Genomic DNA, 18,965 nt, shown 5'->3' on the forward strand with positions numbered 1-18,965 from the left:
AGTAACATTCCTTGTTTAGATTTTTCTACTTTCGCTTCTGGCAGCTAATACCATGACAGTGCCAAAAATTCTGAAAAAAGTTTTTAAAATTATGGAAATGGGGGTGCGGGTGGTAATTTAGATATGTCGATTTTTGTTAATTTTTTTGCCGATTCGTATTCCCCGTAGCCGAAAGGGGGGGGGTTAAGAGTGTTTTTTTGGGAGTGGGGGCGGAAGTCTTGCCCAATATATATCCATTTTACCCGAAGTTATGACGGAAAAATCGGATATTGTCAATTTTCCAAGAGTTCCCCGTCTACACATGGTTGTGCACTGGTAGATAGAAAATTTATCTGCCTCTTATCTCTGTAAGCGATCGCTAACAGATTTCCTTTCTGCCGTTGGATTATTTCACCCCTTTTTTTTTAATTTTGCATTTTTTATATCCAACGGCAGCCCAATTTCTACTAGCAATTACTGTAGCACACGTATATGTTGCCACAGCTTCTAAATCCACCGCAAGTTTGACCGAACTAAAACACTGGTCAAAAAATAATATACGGCCCTGGTTATAGTATGGAAGTGATAAATTCCAGACCACATCGTACCCTAGGCCATGTTGTATAAAAACTAAATCCACAGCAGTACCCAGTGTTTGCTTCACAAATTTTCCAAACTTTGATCCCCACCATTTCGTGGGCTTTCCTGGCATATACTGTCGGAAGCGTACCCTTCCTTTATACCCCATCATGCCCTCATCGACGGATAAGTATCTCACAGGGTTGTAAAATGTTTTATATGCATTTTGAACGCAGTCGATGAGGGGTCTTATTTTAAATAAGGGATCAAAGTTTGGTTCTCCACGTACTGGAGTACTGCTAGTGTCTCTCACAAGTAAATACTGGTTCAGTTTCATAAATCGTATTCGGGTCGGCATAACTACAGGGTTTTACCCCCCAGACTTTGGGAGGTCATAACTTTCAGAAAAATGAATATTTTTTAATGACCTCCCAAAGTCTGGGGGGTAAAACCCTGTAGTTATGCCTTCGGGTCTACTGGAAACATACTGATCGCCAAAAGGTCCCTGATTACTCCAGTAATTTGTAATCCTAGGTAACTAATACCCATAATAATATTTATGGCAAAAAATGCCCGTATTTCTTCTATGGTTGTAGGGAAACCGCAAGCTATCTTTTTTCCAGTTTGTTTACATACTGCGTAACAGTTTGTTTCTGCAGTGATCGCTTCAAACAAGCATGCTGGAAAAAATAAGAAAAAGTCTAATGGTTTTGCTTCCTCAAAAAAATTGTTAATAAAAACATTTTTTAAGTCTTTACTCCATTCTGGTGTAAAATTGTCCTCGCTGTCGCCGCTTTCAGTGTATTTAGAACAGCTGGTTTAGGATACAGAAATATCCGATTCATTTTCGTTTACCACGTGCTTTTGTACTTACTTCATTCATTCTCGATATCTCCATATCTTTTGTTGAAAAGCCTTCAAATTCGGAATTACTGCTTGATAACATGAAATTCCTCTCCATTTTCAAAGCTGAAAAAAATCAATGCCGAAAAAATGTGGAAAAAAAAATCTTCCAAAATTCACAGAGTTCAAATATCACGCCAAACAACATCGGATATAATAATTCAACTATTTACAAAGTGAAATCACGTGTTTTTACGAATGTACTACCAAGACTTGTGTTCAAATTTACATTTAAATAACAATGGGTACTCTCGGCCGGCTACGGCCCGGTTGGTCTTAGGAACCATAAAATTTTTCGGCCGGGGTGGTCTTAGGAACCAAAAAACTTTTCAGCCGGCTACGGCCAGGTTAGTATTGAAAGGCTAGCATAGCCTCAAATCTAATAACAGAAACAAGTAAAATAGAGCATACAGTTGATAAAATATATTAGCTGGGACATGAACAATGCAACAATTAGAAATCCAGTTACCTTAACAGTGGACTGATGAATACACCAAATATAATGTTGTTCTGTTCTTGTGTATACTATGTAGAAAGCTGTATTTATGATTTCTATCTGGAAGTCTCATTATAATGAGATTTTCTTTACAGTGAATTTTTTAACACATCATCAACTAATCTATAACAAAACTTCATGTGTATAATACTGTTGCCATCTCAATTTCTGTCCAGCACATGCAAGCATGGAAAAGTGGACGTTAGAATCATCATCATCATCATCGTTTAACGTCCGTTTTCCATGCTAGCATGGGTTGGACAGTTCAACCGGGTTCTGGGAAACCAGGAGGCTGCACCAGGCTCCAGTCTGATCTGGCAGTGTTTCTACAGCTTGATGTCCTTCCTGACCAACCACTCTGTGAATGTAGTGGGTGCTTTTTACATACCACCGGCACAGGGGCTAGAGTGGGCTGGCAATGGCCACGATCGGTTGGTGCTTTTTACGTGCCACCGACCACGTTCGGATGGCGCTTTTTATGTACCACCGGCACAAGGCTCACAACTACAATTTCCATTTGATTTTCATTTTGATGTTGATGTACTTGACTCAATAGGTCCCCTCAAGCACAACAAGTCGCCCTACGATCCAAGGTACTTTTGAATGGGCTGGGGCTGGTTATACGAAACTGGTGTAGGATACAGCCGTGAACTCACTTTATTTGCCGGGTCTTCTCAATCACAGCATATCTCCAGAGGTCTTGGTCTTTCGTCATTGCCTCTGTGAGGCCCAACGTTCAAAGGTCAAGATTGACCACCTCATCCCATGTCTTCCTGGGTCTATCTCTACCCGGAGATGATCATCATGAATATTATGATTGTACTATAAAAGCATGAACACTTAGAAATGGAATTTTAACATCAGAGTATTAAAAATGGTGTTATATGATAGTAACTTGAAGATAAATAATTACAGCTGGTCCAGTGAATAAAGTGTTAGCTTATATGTGAAAACGATAACAATGACGATGATGATGATTATAGAATATTATTTCATTCTTTTTACTCAAGGTCATGTGACAAACTACGTTGCACATCTTGTGACATGAAAGTGTTATCATTTGAAGACTTTGCATGGCTCTCTTCACTTGATTATCTTTTCTTGAGAAATAACTTCCCCAATTTCAAAGAACTAAGATCAAAACTAAAGCCACAAAATGGTTTGTAATATCTTTTTCATTTATTTTTATTTTGGAGTTTTTTTTTAACTATAAAGAAAAAAAGAATTGCTATAACCAGATATTTTTTGCTCTTAAAGAAAAAAACTCTAAAAAGTTAAAAAGATAGAAAATAATTTAACAATAGGCATAGGAATGTCTGTGCGGTAAGTTGCTTGCTTACCAACCACATGGTTCCGGGTTCAGTCCCACTGCATGGCACCTTGGGCAAGTGTCTTCTACTATAGCCTCAGGCCGACCAGAGCCTTGTGAGTTGATTTGGTAGACAGAAACTGAAAGAAGCCCATCGTATATATATATATATATATGTGTGTGTGTGTGTGTTTGTCCCCCCAACATTGCTTGACAACCGATGCTGGTGTGTTTAAATCTCCGTAACCTAGCAGTTTGGCAAAAGAGACCGATAGAATAAGTACTAGGCTAACAAAGAATAAGTCCTGGGGTCGATTTGTTCGGCTAAAAGGCGGTGCTCCAGCATGGCCGCAGTCAAATGACTGAAACAAGTAAAAGAATATGCTTTACTTATATGCACAAATTAACTAAGATAAAGAAATAACATGCAGTCATTTCATATATAACACTTTCAAGGTTAAAACAGGCACTCGTTTCGCTATGCTCATTTATGAACCCTCCTGCTTCTATATTTAGAAAGTATCCAGCTGATCTAGAAATTGTTGAAGATTAGTTAAGGTATTTCTTTGTACAAAACTTCACATAGAAAGAGCATGTCTGCATGAGAAGTATACAAAAGAAAAAGCTGTTGCATTTTGCCCCAAGAGAAGGCAAATAATCTGCTTACTGGCACACAGATCTCTCTCCAACATAATATCAATTGCTAATGTATATAATCACTATATCCATGTTGACAATGTAAAACTAATTTTTTAAAACTTTGCTTATAAGAATATACCAGACTGATTGACCTATTAATTAACCACCATTTCTTATTAACTAAACTATATTCATGTGTCAAAATGTTATCTTTAGTATATTAATCCCATATTCCTTATAAATGTTAACCCCAAATAACTTGCACTGTTCTTAAAGCTATGAAGTGGTAACTAATATTTAAACAAACTAGTGTATAAGGATATTTCCAGAGGCAAAAATTATATTATGATTACAGTAGCAAAATGTGGTTTCATTGAGCTCAGATACAGATGTGTATAAAGTTAAATACATATATTTAAAAAAAAAAAAGAAACAAGGGTACAGAATATTATTTCAGTTTTATATAAGCAACTTCCCATATGATCATTCATTCAGGTTGTTGTTGTTGTTGGCACTCCGTCGCTTACAACGTTGAGGGTTCCAGTTGATCCGATCAACGGAACAGCCTGCTTATGAAATTAACGTGCAAGTGGCTGAGCACTCGAAAGACACGTGTATCTTTAACGTAATTCTCAGGGATATTCTGCGTGACACAATGTAACAAGGCTGACCCTTTGAATTACAGACACAACAGTAATAGTAAGTAAGAGTGAGAGAAAGTTGTGGTGAAAGAGTACAGCAGGGTTCGCCACCATCCCCTGCCAGAGCTTTTAGGTGTTTTTCGCTCAATAAACACTCACAACGCCTGGTCTGGGAATCGAAACCGCAATCCAATGACCGCGAGTCCGCTGCCCTAACAACTAGGCCATTACGCCTCCACTTCAGGTTGTGTACACATTAGTTTAAGCATAATATTAAACTGAATAGTTGTTTCTTTTTTTGTTTTTAAGAACTGGAATATTAACTCTGAATGGAGGGGTTGAATAGTTTGAATCTGAAGCAGCTCACCTCCTAACACCTTTCCTCTACATGCACAAGGCCTGAAATTTTGGGGAGGGAGCTAGTGCTTGACTGGTACTTATTTCACTGACCCTGAACAGATGACAGGCAAATTTAACCTCAGTGGAATTGATCCTTTGGATTGTTACAGACAACATTACAAGAAACCAAGAATAAATAAAAAGTTATTAAAAAAAAAAAAGGACTCTCTTTTACTTGTTTCAGTTATTTGACTGTAGCCATGCTGGAGCACCGCCTTTAGTCGAGCAAATCGATCCCAGGACTTATTCTTTGTAAGCCTAGTACTTATTCTATCAGTCTCTTTTGCCGAACCGCTAAGTTACGGGGACGTTAACACACCAGCATCAGTTGTCAAGCGATGTTGGGGGGGACAAACACAGACATATACACACACACACACACACATATATAAATATACATATATATGACGGGCTTCTTTCAGTTTCCGTCTACCAAATCCACTCACAAGGCTTTGGTCGGCCCGAGGTTATAGTAGAAGACACTTGCCCAAGGTGCCACGCAGTGGGACTGAACCCGGAGCCATGTGGTTGGTAAACAACCTACTTACCACACAGCCACTCCTACACCTATGGGAAAACTTTATTTGAACATATTTTGTGAAATAAATGTGTATGATGTTAATATTTGAGGATTCTAACCATTACTTCTTAATTTTATTTTCTCTACAGGTTCTAGAGCCTATTGTTGTCAGTGCTCTTGGCAAACAATAAACACGTTGTCACTTTTGAAACAACTTGAGACAAAATGGGTTTGTGGTCAGCATTGATTATTTATGATTGTAACAATCAAAAACAACATTCAATCAAGACTAATTGGCAGTAGTACATAAAATTGATGAAAACTTTGTTAACAGTTAAAAAATTTCCTTTTTTTTCTCTTTTGTTTATTTTCCTTTTTTTCAAAATTTTATCAGAATATAAAACATGATAGAGTATAGATATTGAATGTCTAATTTATTTCATTATATATATTTTCTGCCTTTATTATATATGGTGGCTGGCAGCCTTGATAGAGTGTCAGACAAGATACCTCATGATATTTAGTAATACATCTTTACATTCTGGGTTTAAATCTCAAGACTGACTTAGGATAAAACAAGCACCAGTAATATACTGAGAGTCAATTGATTTGCGTATGCATATGCATTTCCCCAATGAAATTGTGGCCTTGTGTCAAGAATGAAAAATATCAATATCTTTTAATATTATTAGTAATTCCCTGTTGGTCTAAATGGTAACATCATCATCATCGTTTAACATCCATTTTCTATGCTGGCATGGGTTGGACAGTTCAGCTGGGGTCTGGGAAGCCTGGAGGCTGCACCAGGCCCCAATCTGATCTGGCAGTGTTTCTACAGCTGGATGCCCTTCCTAATGCTAACCACTCCGAAAGTGTAGTGGGTGCTTTTTATGTGCCACCGGCACAGGGACCAGAGGAGCTGGCATCAACCTCTATTGGATGGTGCTTTATATGTGCCACATTTGGATGGTACTTTTTACGTGCTACCGGCATGGGGATCACAACTACAGTTTCCATTTGATTTGATTCCGATATTGTTGATGTTGACGTACTTGACTCAATAGGTCTCCTCAAGCATGGCATGTCACCCTACGATCCAAGGTACTTTTGAGTGGGCTGGTTATGCGACACTGGTGTAGGTTACAGCTGTGGACTCACTTTATTTGCCGGGTCTTCTCAGTCACAGCATACCTCCAGAGGTCTCGGTCTTTTGTCATTGCTTCTGTGAGGCCCAACATTCGAAGGTCATGCTTCACCACCTCATCTGGGTCTCCCTTTACCCCGGATGCCTTCTACTGTTTGGGAGTGGCTCTTCTTCACACAGCTCTCCTCGTCCATGACCATACCAATGCAAACATCTCTTGCACACCACATCCGATGCTTCTTATGTCCAACATTTCTCTCAGGGTGCTTACACTCTGTCGTGTGTGCACACTGATATTACACATCCAGCGGATCATGCTAGTTTCATTTCTTTCAGGCCTATGCATGTCTTCAGCAATCACAGCTCATGTTTCACTGCCGTGAAGCATGGCGGTCCACACACATGCATCATACAATGTACCTTTCACTCTGAGCAAGAGGCCCTTTGTCACCAGTAGGGGTAGAAGCTTTCTGAACTTTGCCCAGGCTATTCTTATTCCAGTGGTAACACTCTCTGAGCATCCATCCCCACTACTAACTTGGTTACCTAGGTAGCGGAAGCTATCAACTACTTCTAGTTTCTCCTCCAGGCATGTGACGGAGTCTGTTTTCTGAGCATTTGTGGTGTTTATTGCCCCAGTGCATCTGCTGCACCCCTTATGTGTCCATAGCTTATGCTGGGTACATCTAATGGAGTTTCTACCTACACCTTTTCTACAGATCGAGCAGGGCCACCTACCTGAAAGGGTGTGTGATGTGTTCACCTTCCTACTAGAACTTTGGTCTTTGCAACATTGACTCTAAGGCCCTAAACCTTGGTTCCAAACTTGAAGTTTCTTCTCTAGTTCTGGTAGTGATTCTGCTATGAGGGCCAGGTCATAGAGCAGTTTCCAGGGGTAACCTGTCTTGAATTCCTCTGTTATTGCTTGGAGGACTATGATGAATAAGAGGGGGCTGAGGGCTGATCCTTGGTGGGCCCCTACTTCTACCTGGAATGCTTCACTATACTCATTTCCAATCCTAACCCTACAGACGGCATCTCTGTATAGGACTTGCCTGTGAGGATCCTAGCTGAAGCTCCTTTCCATCTTATCTCTTGTATGCAGCATACATAAACCCGTCTCCTTTCAAGCATCTCTACAATCTCACTAGACCTACCTTTCAGTGTGCCAACATTGACAGTGCCAACTCTGAAAACTGGGAAGGGAATGTGGGGTGAGGCTTAGGGAGGAGAGATGTTATTCAGCACCTGAAAAGGAGGAGGTTGTCGTGTTCGTTTTTTAGGCAGGCTTTATCTGTTCTCGCTTCCGACCTGACAACATTCAAATGTGTTAAGATTATTGCCCCTACTGGAGGTAGGAGCAGGTGTTAGCGGTGTTGTAAGCATAACCATTATGGTCATCGAATAACGTAAATTTAAGCGGTGTAGCAAAATATGGATAATCCAATGTTAGATTATGAAGGAGTCAGCTAAAACTGGTTGTGTTTGTCCAGGAAGAGGGAGATTGCAGGTATGATGGAGGGTACCACAGTGGGGGAGGGTTCAGACAGAGAGAGACGAAACAAGCACAGAGAAATCATAACTCATTAGTTCCTATGAGTAGATGCACCACTTTAAGATAGCAAGTTATCCCCAAGCTTGAATGCTTTGTCCACCCTATGTATGTATGTGTCTGTGTATATATGTGTATGTATGTACATACATACACACACTGTGTGTGTGTGTGTTTATGTCTCCTTGTTATGTGATGGTTGCAAAGGAACATCACCATCATACTGTCATTCATTTCCAATCTTTTGTGAAAACATGTCCAGGGAAATGGGTATGGTTTGACAACATGAAGGTCATTTAACCACAGAGCATCTGCCCCAATGAATCCCATCTGACCTATGTAAGCAAGAGAAAGTAGATGCTTAAGCAAAAAAAAAAAAAAAAAAAAAAAAACATCCATGTAATTATTATATTTGTGAAACTGTAAGAAAAAGATAAAGAATCTGAAATGATCAAATGCAACATTTATAGTAAACTGAGTCGACACAGATATTCATAGATTTATTAATAATCATGAAATGATTGTATTCCAATAACCAATGGGAATATCATACATTAGACAAACCTTGGAATTAATGGAGCAAATAGGAAATATGTCCGATGGGCAAAGTTTGAGAAGAATATTGTGTTGGCTTTGGCATCACTAGACATTGAAGATGCAACGGTGGAAACAATCTAAACAGCTTGATCTTTTATGGCAGCTTTATACAATAGACCAAAGCATCAGCATTATATTCCCACAACAGTTGGTTTCTTAATCACAAAATATCTGATCATGCCAAACTGCAACAAAGAAAGAAAGGGTCATAAAGAGAAGTTATTGTAACAGAGCAGACTAAATTCATGTTTAGTAAACAACCAACCAAAATACCAATAATAGGGTAAAATAGCGTAAAGACCCCCTTCAGGCATGAATGACAGTGGCATTGCACCTACAAAATTCCCCTCCAGTGCACAAATCTGGGCAAGATTGTTTTTGTGGAAGGCTAGCAGTTGCCCATGTATACCAGCCTCCCATCTCTATGCCACTAATGTTATCCAAGGGAAAGGCAAAGGCCAATACAGCTTAGCACCAGTGACATCACAACTCATTTCTACAGCTGAGCGAACAATGTGAAATAAAGTGTCTTGCTCAAGAACAACACACTGCCCAGTCGAAGAACCAAATACACAACCTTGTGATTATGAGCCCGATGTTCTAACCACTGAGTCATGTGTCTTCACAATAAGAAACAATTTAAAATAGGTTAAAAAAAAAAACATTCAAATTGTATTCTTAACTTAATAATTTCATTTCATTTTAAGAAAACTTTGAACAATATAACCTTTTCAAATTATTTTGCTCTGAAGAAGAGGAATGTTAAGCTTTTCCTTTCCCTCACATTAAACCAATTTATTCCACTTTAGAACTGTTGCAAACACAAATTAGTTTAACCCTTTTGATACCAACCCACCTGACACAGACCCTGGTTCCATGATACACACTTCCTGTTTTGAAGTTATTTTCATTAAAATTTCATGCTAATTTATGTTCCAAATATCAGTTTATTAATAACAAAGTTATTTTACTAGAATCTTCTTTATTTTCAAAACTAATCTAAACAAAGGCAATGTGTTCAAACAGAAATAATGTAATAAGGTCAAACACACAATGCTAAAAATTACAATGTTTTAATAAAGAATGAAATCAAATCACTCATTTCTAAAATGCATATATTTACACAGACCAAATTATATTAACTCAAGCTTTGTCTTGTTTTTAATGCCTCTTCCCAATTACAACCATAGTTACATATTTTCTGAAAAAGGTCTCTTTTATTCATAGTGTTTATTGATGCAACTGCACCTTACAACTTGTTAGGTTCCCTGTTTTTGACACTAGCCCATACAGCTGGAGAAAACATGATTTATTTTAGAAGTGTACCGTGATAGGTATATTATCAAAATTTGAGGACTGATCTTTGGTGGACCCCTACTCCTACCAGGAATTCTTCACTGTACTTGTTGCCCACCCTCACTTTACTGACAGCATCCCTGTACATGGCTTGTACAGCTCTCACTAACCACTTATCTATCCCAAGTTTCCACATTGACCACCAGATAAGGGATCAGGGAACCCTGTCAAAGGCTTTCTCCATGTCAACGAAAGCCAGGTACAGAGGTTTATCTTTGGCTAGGTATTTCTCCTGCAGCTGTCTTACCAGAAGTTCGAATTTTTGTATACGTTTATAATGTGAAGGTGCGTGCAGCCTAATGTTTAGGCTGTTGCACTCACAGATGCTAGATCGTGGGTTTGATTCCTTGATTGGGTGGCGTGTTGTGGTCTCGAGCAAAACACTTCATTTCACATTGCTCCAGTCCCTCTTCGATCGTAGGGGGGGGGGCTGTTGGCCTGTTTGCCTAGCCAGTGGGGTGGCATCATTTGAAGGCTAAAACAATGCAAAAAGCACATTGTGACTAGTGATGTGTAACAACGATAGCTTGGTCGGTCACATGACCACATGATGTACAAAAATACCATGAACTACTAAACAACTATATCAAACAACTAGACAACTCTTTTGAGACAATCTGCTAATTAATTTTTCTATCTCACTAGATTTAAGTAAGTAAAGCTATTTGTTTCAAAAACAATTTCGACAAGCATCAATACTGCTATTCATACCACCACAGAAACCCATTTACCTTTCTGCGAATGGTTCAATTCACAATAGAACAATATATCATCATCATCAATAAGAATATTAAAGTTCACAAACCTATCAATCAAGGATTCACGCATGCTGGTTGTAATATTGGTTGGCTGTGCTCCCTCTCCTAACTTAAAGACACTTTCTATCACTGATATTTCTGTACTGGTTGTGTCAAGACCACAGAAGGCTGCCCAATCATTAACAACCATTCCTCCACCAATAATATCACTGCCTCGGTTTACTGTACCAGCCTGTAAATGATATGCAAAAGAGTTTGAAAAATAAAACAAATTAACCAGAATTAAAATTTAAAAGCAGCACGTCAACAGAAATTTAGGACAGTAGAGTGTGATTTGACTGTTATTTCTCAGATGTCGAGCCTTAAAAATACAATCAATCTCTCTCATATACATATATAAATTCTTTTATTCTTTTACTTGTTCCAGTCATTTGACTGCAGCCATGCTGGAGCACCATCTTCAGTCGAACAAATTGACCCCAGGACTTATTCATTTATTCTTTGTAGGTCTAGTATTTATTCTATCGGTCCCTTTTGCCAAAGCACTAAGTTACAGGGACGTAAACACACCAACATCAGTCGTCAAGTGATGGTCGGGGAACAAACAAATACATATATATACACAACGGGTTTCTTTCAGTTTCCATCCACCAAATCCACTCACAAGGCTTTGGTTGGCCCATGGCTATAATAGAAGACACTTACCCAAGGTGCCATGCAGTGGGACTGAACCCGGAACCATGTGGTTGAGGAGCAAGCTTCTTACCACGCAGCCGACAGTGTAGTTTGCAAACACATGGTCTTGAGTTCAACCTCACTACTTGGCACTTTGAACAAGTGCCTTCTACTATTGCAGGAAGTCAACAAATGCCTTGTGAGTAAAATTGGTAGATGGAAACTGCATGTGTGTGTGTGTTTGTATGCGTTAACAGTGTTCACTATGATATACTCAGTAATATCTCAAGAGTTTACGGGGCCCAACACAGATGTACCAACATCTGTAAGTCTCTGTATAGGAACTTGCAGTGTTACGTGACAACTAGCAGCAGAACCACCAATATGTTGTAAACTGCAACCAGGGTGAGAAAGGGTTGCATCTTGTTGGCTTTTCTGTTCTTTATAATGACTGATTTCATTATGTGGAAAGTGATGGATAGCACCAGTTTTGGAATAATGTAGGGACTGGGCAAACTGACAGATTTGAATTTCACAGACCAATTAGCATTACTAAGCTCTGATTAAGATACATTGCAGGCCATGACAGATAGCCTATACAGTTTGGGAGTGAAAGTTGGTCTGCAGATTAGTACTGAAAATTTCAAGGCCATGTCAACTGGTAGAGCCCAAGCACAACTTGTTAATCTAAGACAAGACAAAATCAAGTATGTCAATAAGTTTGCATATCTTGGAAACTGTATTTTCAACTCAGATGATGCAGAAGTTGAAGTCAAAATCAGGATAGGTAAAGCAACATCACTATTCCAATGCCGTCATCCGATATAGAGATCAAAGACCATCAATAGGAAGACTGTACTCATCTATTGTTATACCAACAGCCATCTATGCATGTGGAACCTGGAAGAAGACTGCAAAGATCTCTGATATGCTGGAGGTGTTCCATAAATGCTGCCTTCTTTCATGTCTTTTTTAAAGAGTGCAATATAACATACACCTGAAATGTTAGATTGGGTCAAAAAAAAAAATATTGGGATAAACCAGCTACACAAGTCAGGTAATCAAGAAACTAATAGAATCACATAAAACTTTTACTGACCACTAAAGGAACTTGAAGTAATGAAGATAATTCATCCTGGTCTTCAACTGTTGTGCGCGGATGGACCTGGAACAAATTGAATAAGAACTCATTAGTTTGGAAGCATTACATTTCAGGCTACGGAAATGGCTCCTGCTCCTGAATGCTAGTTGGTTGTGTACTTCCTCTGGTATATCCACCTGACACTCCCATCTCTTTTCCTCTTACCACCCATACAGAGTCTCAGTTTTTCACCTTACACACACACACTAACCACTGACTAGTTTTGCCTTCCTAGAACGTCAACTCTTAGGAATCCCTTCCTTATTCATGTTTTAGTTTTTTTTTTACAGTTGGTGACTTGCAGTTGTTCAAAATGAACATTATCAAATCAATCTCACCAGTTTTGTCAGGAGTGTCCAACTCAAAGGTGCAAATTCTTCTTCCTGATGAAACTATTAGATTTAAAAAAATACATAGGCATGGCTGTGTGGTTAAGAAGCTTGCTTCCCAACGATACGGTTTCAGGCTCAGCCCCACTGCACAGCACCTTGGGAAAATATCTTCTACTAGAGCCCCAGGCCAAGCAAGGCCTTATGAGTGGATTTGATAGGTGGAAATTGAAAGGAGTATCATGCATGTATATGTATGTTGCTTTGTCTTAAAGACTACATGGTGGTTATAAATGAGCACTGTTTGTTCCCAATCTTCCATTACAAATATATCTGACCACAGGGAAATATTACCCTTTTTGGAAACAATTGAAGGTTGACATGAGAGGAAAGGTATCTAGTTGTAGCAAAGTTGTTTCAACAAATTTCATCTGACCCATGCAAAGATGGAAAAGGGTGTGTTAAAATATGTTGAAACAATGATGATGCTAATGACAATATTCTTAGTTTTACAGGAGCATAAATATGTTCTGCCAAAAACTGCTATAAATGTCTAGAATTAACTGCTGCAGAGATAAATCAGAAAAGCTTTAAGGCTGTTGGAAGCATTTAAAGATATGCTAAAAGACAACTATTTTATTTACTCATCTTACCAACCAGATAATTTCAAAAACAAACTTTTCAATGACTAGAGAAAGAGCAGTAAAAATATTAATTTCTCTGGAACAAGAAAGGTGCATCATTTAGAGTGGTAACTGGTGAATAAAGCTAGTTTTTACAGTAGTAGGCAGATACATAAAGACAATTTTTCACTTAGAATAAATGTAAATCAGTGTTGAAGTAATAGATGAAACATTTGTAGAAGCCTTTATGCAATAGCTCAATCTGCTGAAAATAGCAACCAAATTATCTCAATCCACACTGTGTCACTACAGAAAAAGGAGACATTGGCCACTGACATTCTAGATATTACAAAATACAAAAGAAAGATGTTAACCATTCTAAAATTAATCACAATGTTTAAGCAATTTGTATTTATTGACAAAAATTTAATTTGTGAACACAAACTAAAATTGAAACAACTGTAATATATAATTTTACAGTCCCATTTTGAGGATGCCAGATATGTAAATGAATTAAAACTAGGATTAAATATTGATCACTGACAGGGAACTCTACAATCAATAACATGAAGAAAATTATCTAAAATAGACTGTAGCTCAACATAAGAGAGATACCAAGAGGGCAATGAGATAAAGTGTACAGAAGACAAGTATAACTTTAAAAAATAATAATGATAAATCAATTTACATTAAACGAGGAGGAACAGCTAATGATGTAATCATGATCTCAAGGATGTAGTCTTCTAAGATATTTCAGTCTCACTTGGTAACTTTTGTTGCCAACTGGAGTAATACAGAACAAGCAATAACAGACTGCTATTAATTTTATAGTGGACTGAGTATATTTAAGAACTACTACCTTTATGGACAAATAACAAGTAACATCATATGATATTTAAATCCTAGAAACAAGTTTAAAATAATAGAACATTAATGTTCTGCAATTACTCACAAGACCACCTTGGTTATTGAAGGCACAATAGCTTCCAACTAGAACATTATCAGCAATAGTCTGTCTAAATACTTCAACTTTCAGCACATCAGTAATAATTTCTTCTGTTTCCTGTGAAAAATATCTCAACACAAAAGAGAATAAAAGACAAAAAAAAGATTAGCTCTTTTGTTCCCATATCTCTGTTTAAATACAGTTTTTGTTTCAGTTAATTTTTAAAACTAAGAATTTAGTAAAATAACTAACATTATTAAGCTGGGGTTTTGGACATAAATTAACAGGAAATTTTTTTAAAAAGGCTTCAATTTTGATCACTTTAAAATAAGATTGTATACACAGTAGGTGGGAGCCAGACAGGTTGGTATCAAAATGATTAAGTCAAGAGCTGGATGAATAAGAGCATAGTTAGATTTAATTGTATTACCCGGTCAAGATCTGGATGAACAAGAGCAACATAATCATTACAAGCTATTACATTGCCTAAAGCTGACAGTCTTTCTTCAACTCTTTGCACATGAACAGAATCTGGTAGACTGTTACGGATATGTTGTAATTCTTGGTCAGTGGTAGAATTTGGAACAATCAAACCATTTTTGTTTCCTTAAAACAAATCAAATGAAAACACTCAAAATTTATTTTCACTTGTAGTAAGTAACATGCAATGAAATTTGTTTTGATAAAGCTTAAAATGTAAAACACACAGCACAGATAACAAGTCATTTAGTTCTGAGTTTGAGAAGCCTAATCTTAATTCTGAATGCAGATAAGAGAATAAGCTTGCAGCTTAATCTCTTAACAAATGGTACACAGAAATTGGAAGAGAATTTTTTTAATGATAAATATATTGGTTAAAGTAAGCAATATATCCTACATAAAAAGCACAACTTGCTCAAAAGACTGCACTTGAATTGTTATATTATAGTACCCAATAGTGATTGAGTTTGTAAAAATCAACACAGTCATAAAATGGTATATATATATTTCTCAATTCAAATTACAACACATACAAGGTACAAGTAAATAAAAATATCTCAACACAAATACACATACCATCATCATCATTTGACATCCGTTGTCCATACTGGCATGGGTTGGACAATTTGACTGGGCCGGCACACTGGAAGGCTGTGCCAGGATCCAGTCTGATTTGGCATGGTTTTCTATGGCTGGATGCCCTTCCTTGGTCAGTGGTAGAATTTGTAATGGGTGAGTTTACGTGCCACCAGCACGGGTGCCAATTTGCGTGACACTAGTATCTGCCATGATTGCAATTTTGCTTGGCTTGATGGGTCTTCTCAAGCATGACATAATGCTAAAGGTCTTGGTCATTGCCTCCCTGAGGCCCAACACTTGAAAGGAGCTCAGCCACTTTGCCTCCATGAAGCCCAATGCTCAAATGTATATAACATATGCATATGTATTTTTGTATTTAATCCAAAAGATAGTAAGATCTATGAGCAGCTACATTGTAAAGATGAGGTTTCATCTACATAAACCACTGCTAGAAACAGCTGCCAAATCCTACATTGTCAGAAAATAAAATGGCGAATGTTTTGTTAAGAGATGATCTGAGGTTTAACAATAACTTTTAAGTACTCTAAAATGATATTCAAAATTTAGACAGAAAAATTCTTATATAATTTACTTCAAAACAGGGACCAAACGGACAGCTCACATATCAAAGCCAGAAGAGGTCACATTTTGAAAAATGAATAAGTCAAAATAAAGGTTGAAAACTGAACTGAGGAAAATTTACATTTACAGATTCCTTATATATCCAGCTTTTCTCTAGGCTCATTTATACTCCACCATTCATGCACAATAACATTACACACTCAGTATTCCATACTCTCGCCACTCGTTTCTGGCTGCTGGAAATCTGCATTCAAGAACCATACCTCAAACGCATCATGTAATCTGGCCGTTACTCTGAAATGAAAACTCTTTGTGACAAGCAGAAGTAACAGGTCCCTCTTCCTACTTTGATTATTATGATTTTGAAACACCCGACTGTTCTACAAATTGACTCTCTTCAGCAATAAAAGCCAACAAATATTTCTCACAATCCTTCTGAACTATTCTTGTGTATTTATCATATACAAAATCTACTATTGATACCACTACACTTCTTGTGACTTACGTACCTATAGCTTACACTGGATACATGATCCACAAGTTCTAATTACTGATATTCTACATATTAAGCATGGCCATTTTTATAGCAATAAGAGTCTTGTCTTCTTTCCTACTTACTAAAACTTGACTCTTTGTTGAGTTTACTTTGGAGCCTCTTGATTCTAGGTTTTGTTTCCATGTCAAAAATTTCTTCTCTGAGTCTAATTCACCTATAAGAACTAAGACATCAGCATACCAGATTTCCAACAGACAGCAAGGCATACACTCTAGTTATGGCCTAGAAGGCAACAATAAAGAGGTGCCAAAAACTGATTCCTGGTGGACCCCTTAATGCACACTGATCTCAGTTTACAGATTGTGCTTGTGTACATGGGTTGTATAAGCCATTCATTTGTGCCTAATTTCCTTAGTGACCAACAGATTAGAAAATGGAACCCTGTCAAAGGACTTCTCCAGTTAATAAATACTAGTAACATGGAGCACGATTGTCTTATGAGGAAGACAGTGTTGATACATATAAAAGTGCATATACACACAAACAAGCTTTAAATTGATCTACTATCATAACCTGAGTATATCTTTTCTGTTAGTTTGAAACTGAATTAAGCAAAATTGATTTTGAAGAGAGATTCCTTAGAAACATATAAAGGAAATGCTGAGCATATTTTAAAGAAATACAAATATATTGTAGAAGCTAACTTACCAACACACATACGCCCAATTATGCGACAACCAGCAAGGGAAACGTGTACAACAGGTACTGCTTCACCTAATTCGCCTTCAAATAAACTAAAATAAAAAAAATTAAATAAAAAGATTAAAATTAGAAAATAAAATTTTTAAAATAAAGAGAGAAGAGGGAGGAAGTTTATATTTTTATTTTTCTTACCAAAATTGATAAGACATTTGATATCAATGATGTTTTGAATAATGAATTTACGTTAAAGAAAGAAAAAAAAGAATTGTTTTCTCTTAATTTTGAAATTTAATGACTTAAACCTTTTGTTCAGAAATATTACCAAATACCTTATGAAAATTTAGATTCACGTCCGGGAATCGAAACCGCGATCCTATGGCCTCGAGTCCGCTGCCCTAACCACTGGGCCATTGCGCCTCCACATTCAAGTAAAAATAACGTTTAATAAACGGCACCTAATTAAACATAGCATTTTATAACAATGAGTGCGTATGTGTGTATTTTCGTTTATCAGTATTTCATACCTCTTTTGGACATGACCTCATACATTGTTTAAAAGGTTAATAATTTTAAAATAACTGAAAGCTAACACACTTCAAATGAAGACAATTACTTGAGACTACTGACGAAACACTCTTGATAAGAGACAAACATTTTCGCCAGTCTTTATCAAATGTAGATAATAGGAAAACAAACGGTACGTATCTCAGCACTTGCTACTGACTTTTGTTATGCTTGTGGATATAGGTATAACAGCTTAACTGTGTGGTTTCGGATTCGATCGTACTGCATGACAACTAGAGAAAATGACAATCAAAACCTTGTGCAAAATCATCGAAGGGAGAGGCAGACCGTCGTCCGGTTTGCGAAATTTTTTTTCCCACGGGAGTTCCGGACCCCAGTTATGAACTCATTTGCATACAGCCAATCAGAGTTCAACTATCAAACTAATTTATGAGCGCATAACAAGTGATGGGCGATAAGATAAGATCACTTGGGTAAGGAATGACCATGCCTCTTTTATCTTTTAAGAATACTTGATCTTGTTTCAACTATGGCTGCTTCTACGTAGTTATTTGTGTTGTTTACTTTGTAAAACAGTAAAGGGAGAGGGTTGCCAGCACATCACCTTCTACCCACGTTTTCCCCATCCACATCTTTACCACATGGGACCCTAACAAAATTCAATAATAAGTATAGATGCAAATCTATCTAATTACTTATCTCCTTCTAAAATCAGGCATAACTTAGCAATCGGTCGACTTACAGCACCCTTCTTCGTCTTGAGTTTACTTGGAGTGTGTTTTTAACTTAACAAGGTCAAGGTGAGCTCTGATTGGCTGTATGCAAATGAGTTCTTTACTGGGGTCCGGAAAACAAATTTCGCGTCCGGCGAAACACCCACTGCCCAGCCCATAAGAGCGTTTACCAGAGTTCAGTTTGTTGCAAGCCAAACGTTGGGGCTAGCATGACTTTCTTCCTTTGGAGAACACCCTGAAAAGTTTGGCATAGCGACACAAGAGTGCTCCCCCGCCCAACT

General features: G+C 37.6%; 2 protein-coding genes across 2 annotated transcripts in view; one reads left to right on the forward strand and one right to left on the reverse strand.

The window, feature by feature from the left end:
• The window catches only part of LOC106868123 (cilia- and flagella-associated protein 418), a 12,350-nt gene extending 6,468 nt beyond the window's left edge, over window positions 1-5,882 (forward strand). Inside the window, exons 5-6 of the mRNA XM_014913255.2 lie at window positions 2,968-3,116; window positions 5,615-5,882. Of these exons, the coding sequence (XP_014768741.1) occupies window positions 2,968-3,116; window positions 5,615-5,712 (247 nt within the window). The 3' untranslated portion in view covers window positions 5,713-5,882. The remainder of the gene's footprint in view (window positions 1-2,967; window positions 3,117-5,614) is intronic.
• Window positions 5,883-8,648: 2,766 nt separating this feature from the next.
• LOC106868122 (eukaryotic translation initiation factor 6) overlaps window positions 8,649-18,965 on the reverse strand; it is a 12,516-nt gene continuing 2,199 nt past the window's right edge. Inside the window, exons 2-7 of the mRNA XM_014913254.2 lie at window positions 17,432-17,517; window positions 15,017-15,192; window positions 14,593-14,703; window positions 12,647-12,712; window positions 10,920-11,104; window positions 8,649-8,943 (exon numbers count right to left, since the gene is read on the reverse strand). Coding sequence (XP_014768740.1) covers window positions 8,934-8,943; window positions 10,920-11,104; window positions 12,647-12,712; window positions 14,593-14,703; window positions 15,017-15,192; window positions 17,432-17,517 — 634 coding nt within the window. The 3' untranslated portion in view covers window positions 8,649-8,933. The remainder of the gene's footprint in view (window positions 8,944-10,919; window positions 11,105-12,646; window positions 12,713-14,592; window positions 14,704-15,016; window positions 15,193-17,431; window positions 17,518-18,965) is intronic.

Source organism: Octopus bimaculoides, chromosome 4 (assembly GCF_001194135.2).
Source record: "Octopus bimaculoides isolate UCB-OBI-ISO-001 chromosome 4, ASM119413v2, whole genome shotgun sequence".
NCBI lineage: Eukaryota > Metazoa > Mollusca > Cephalopoda > Octopoda > Octopodidae > Octopus > Octopus bimaculoides.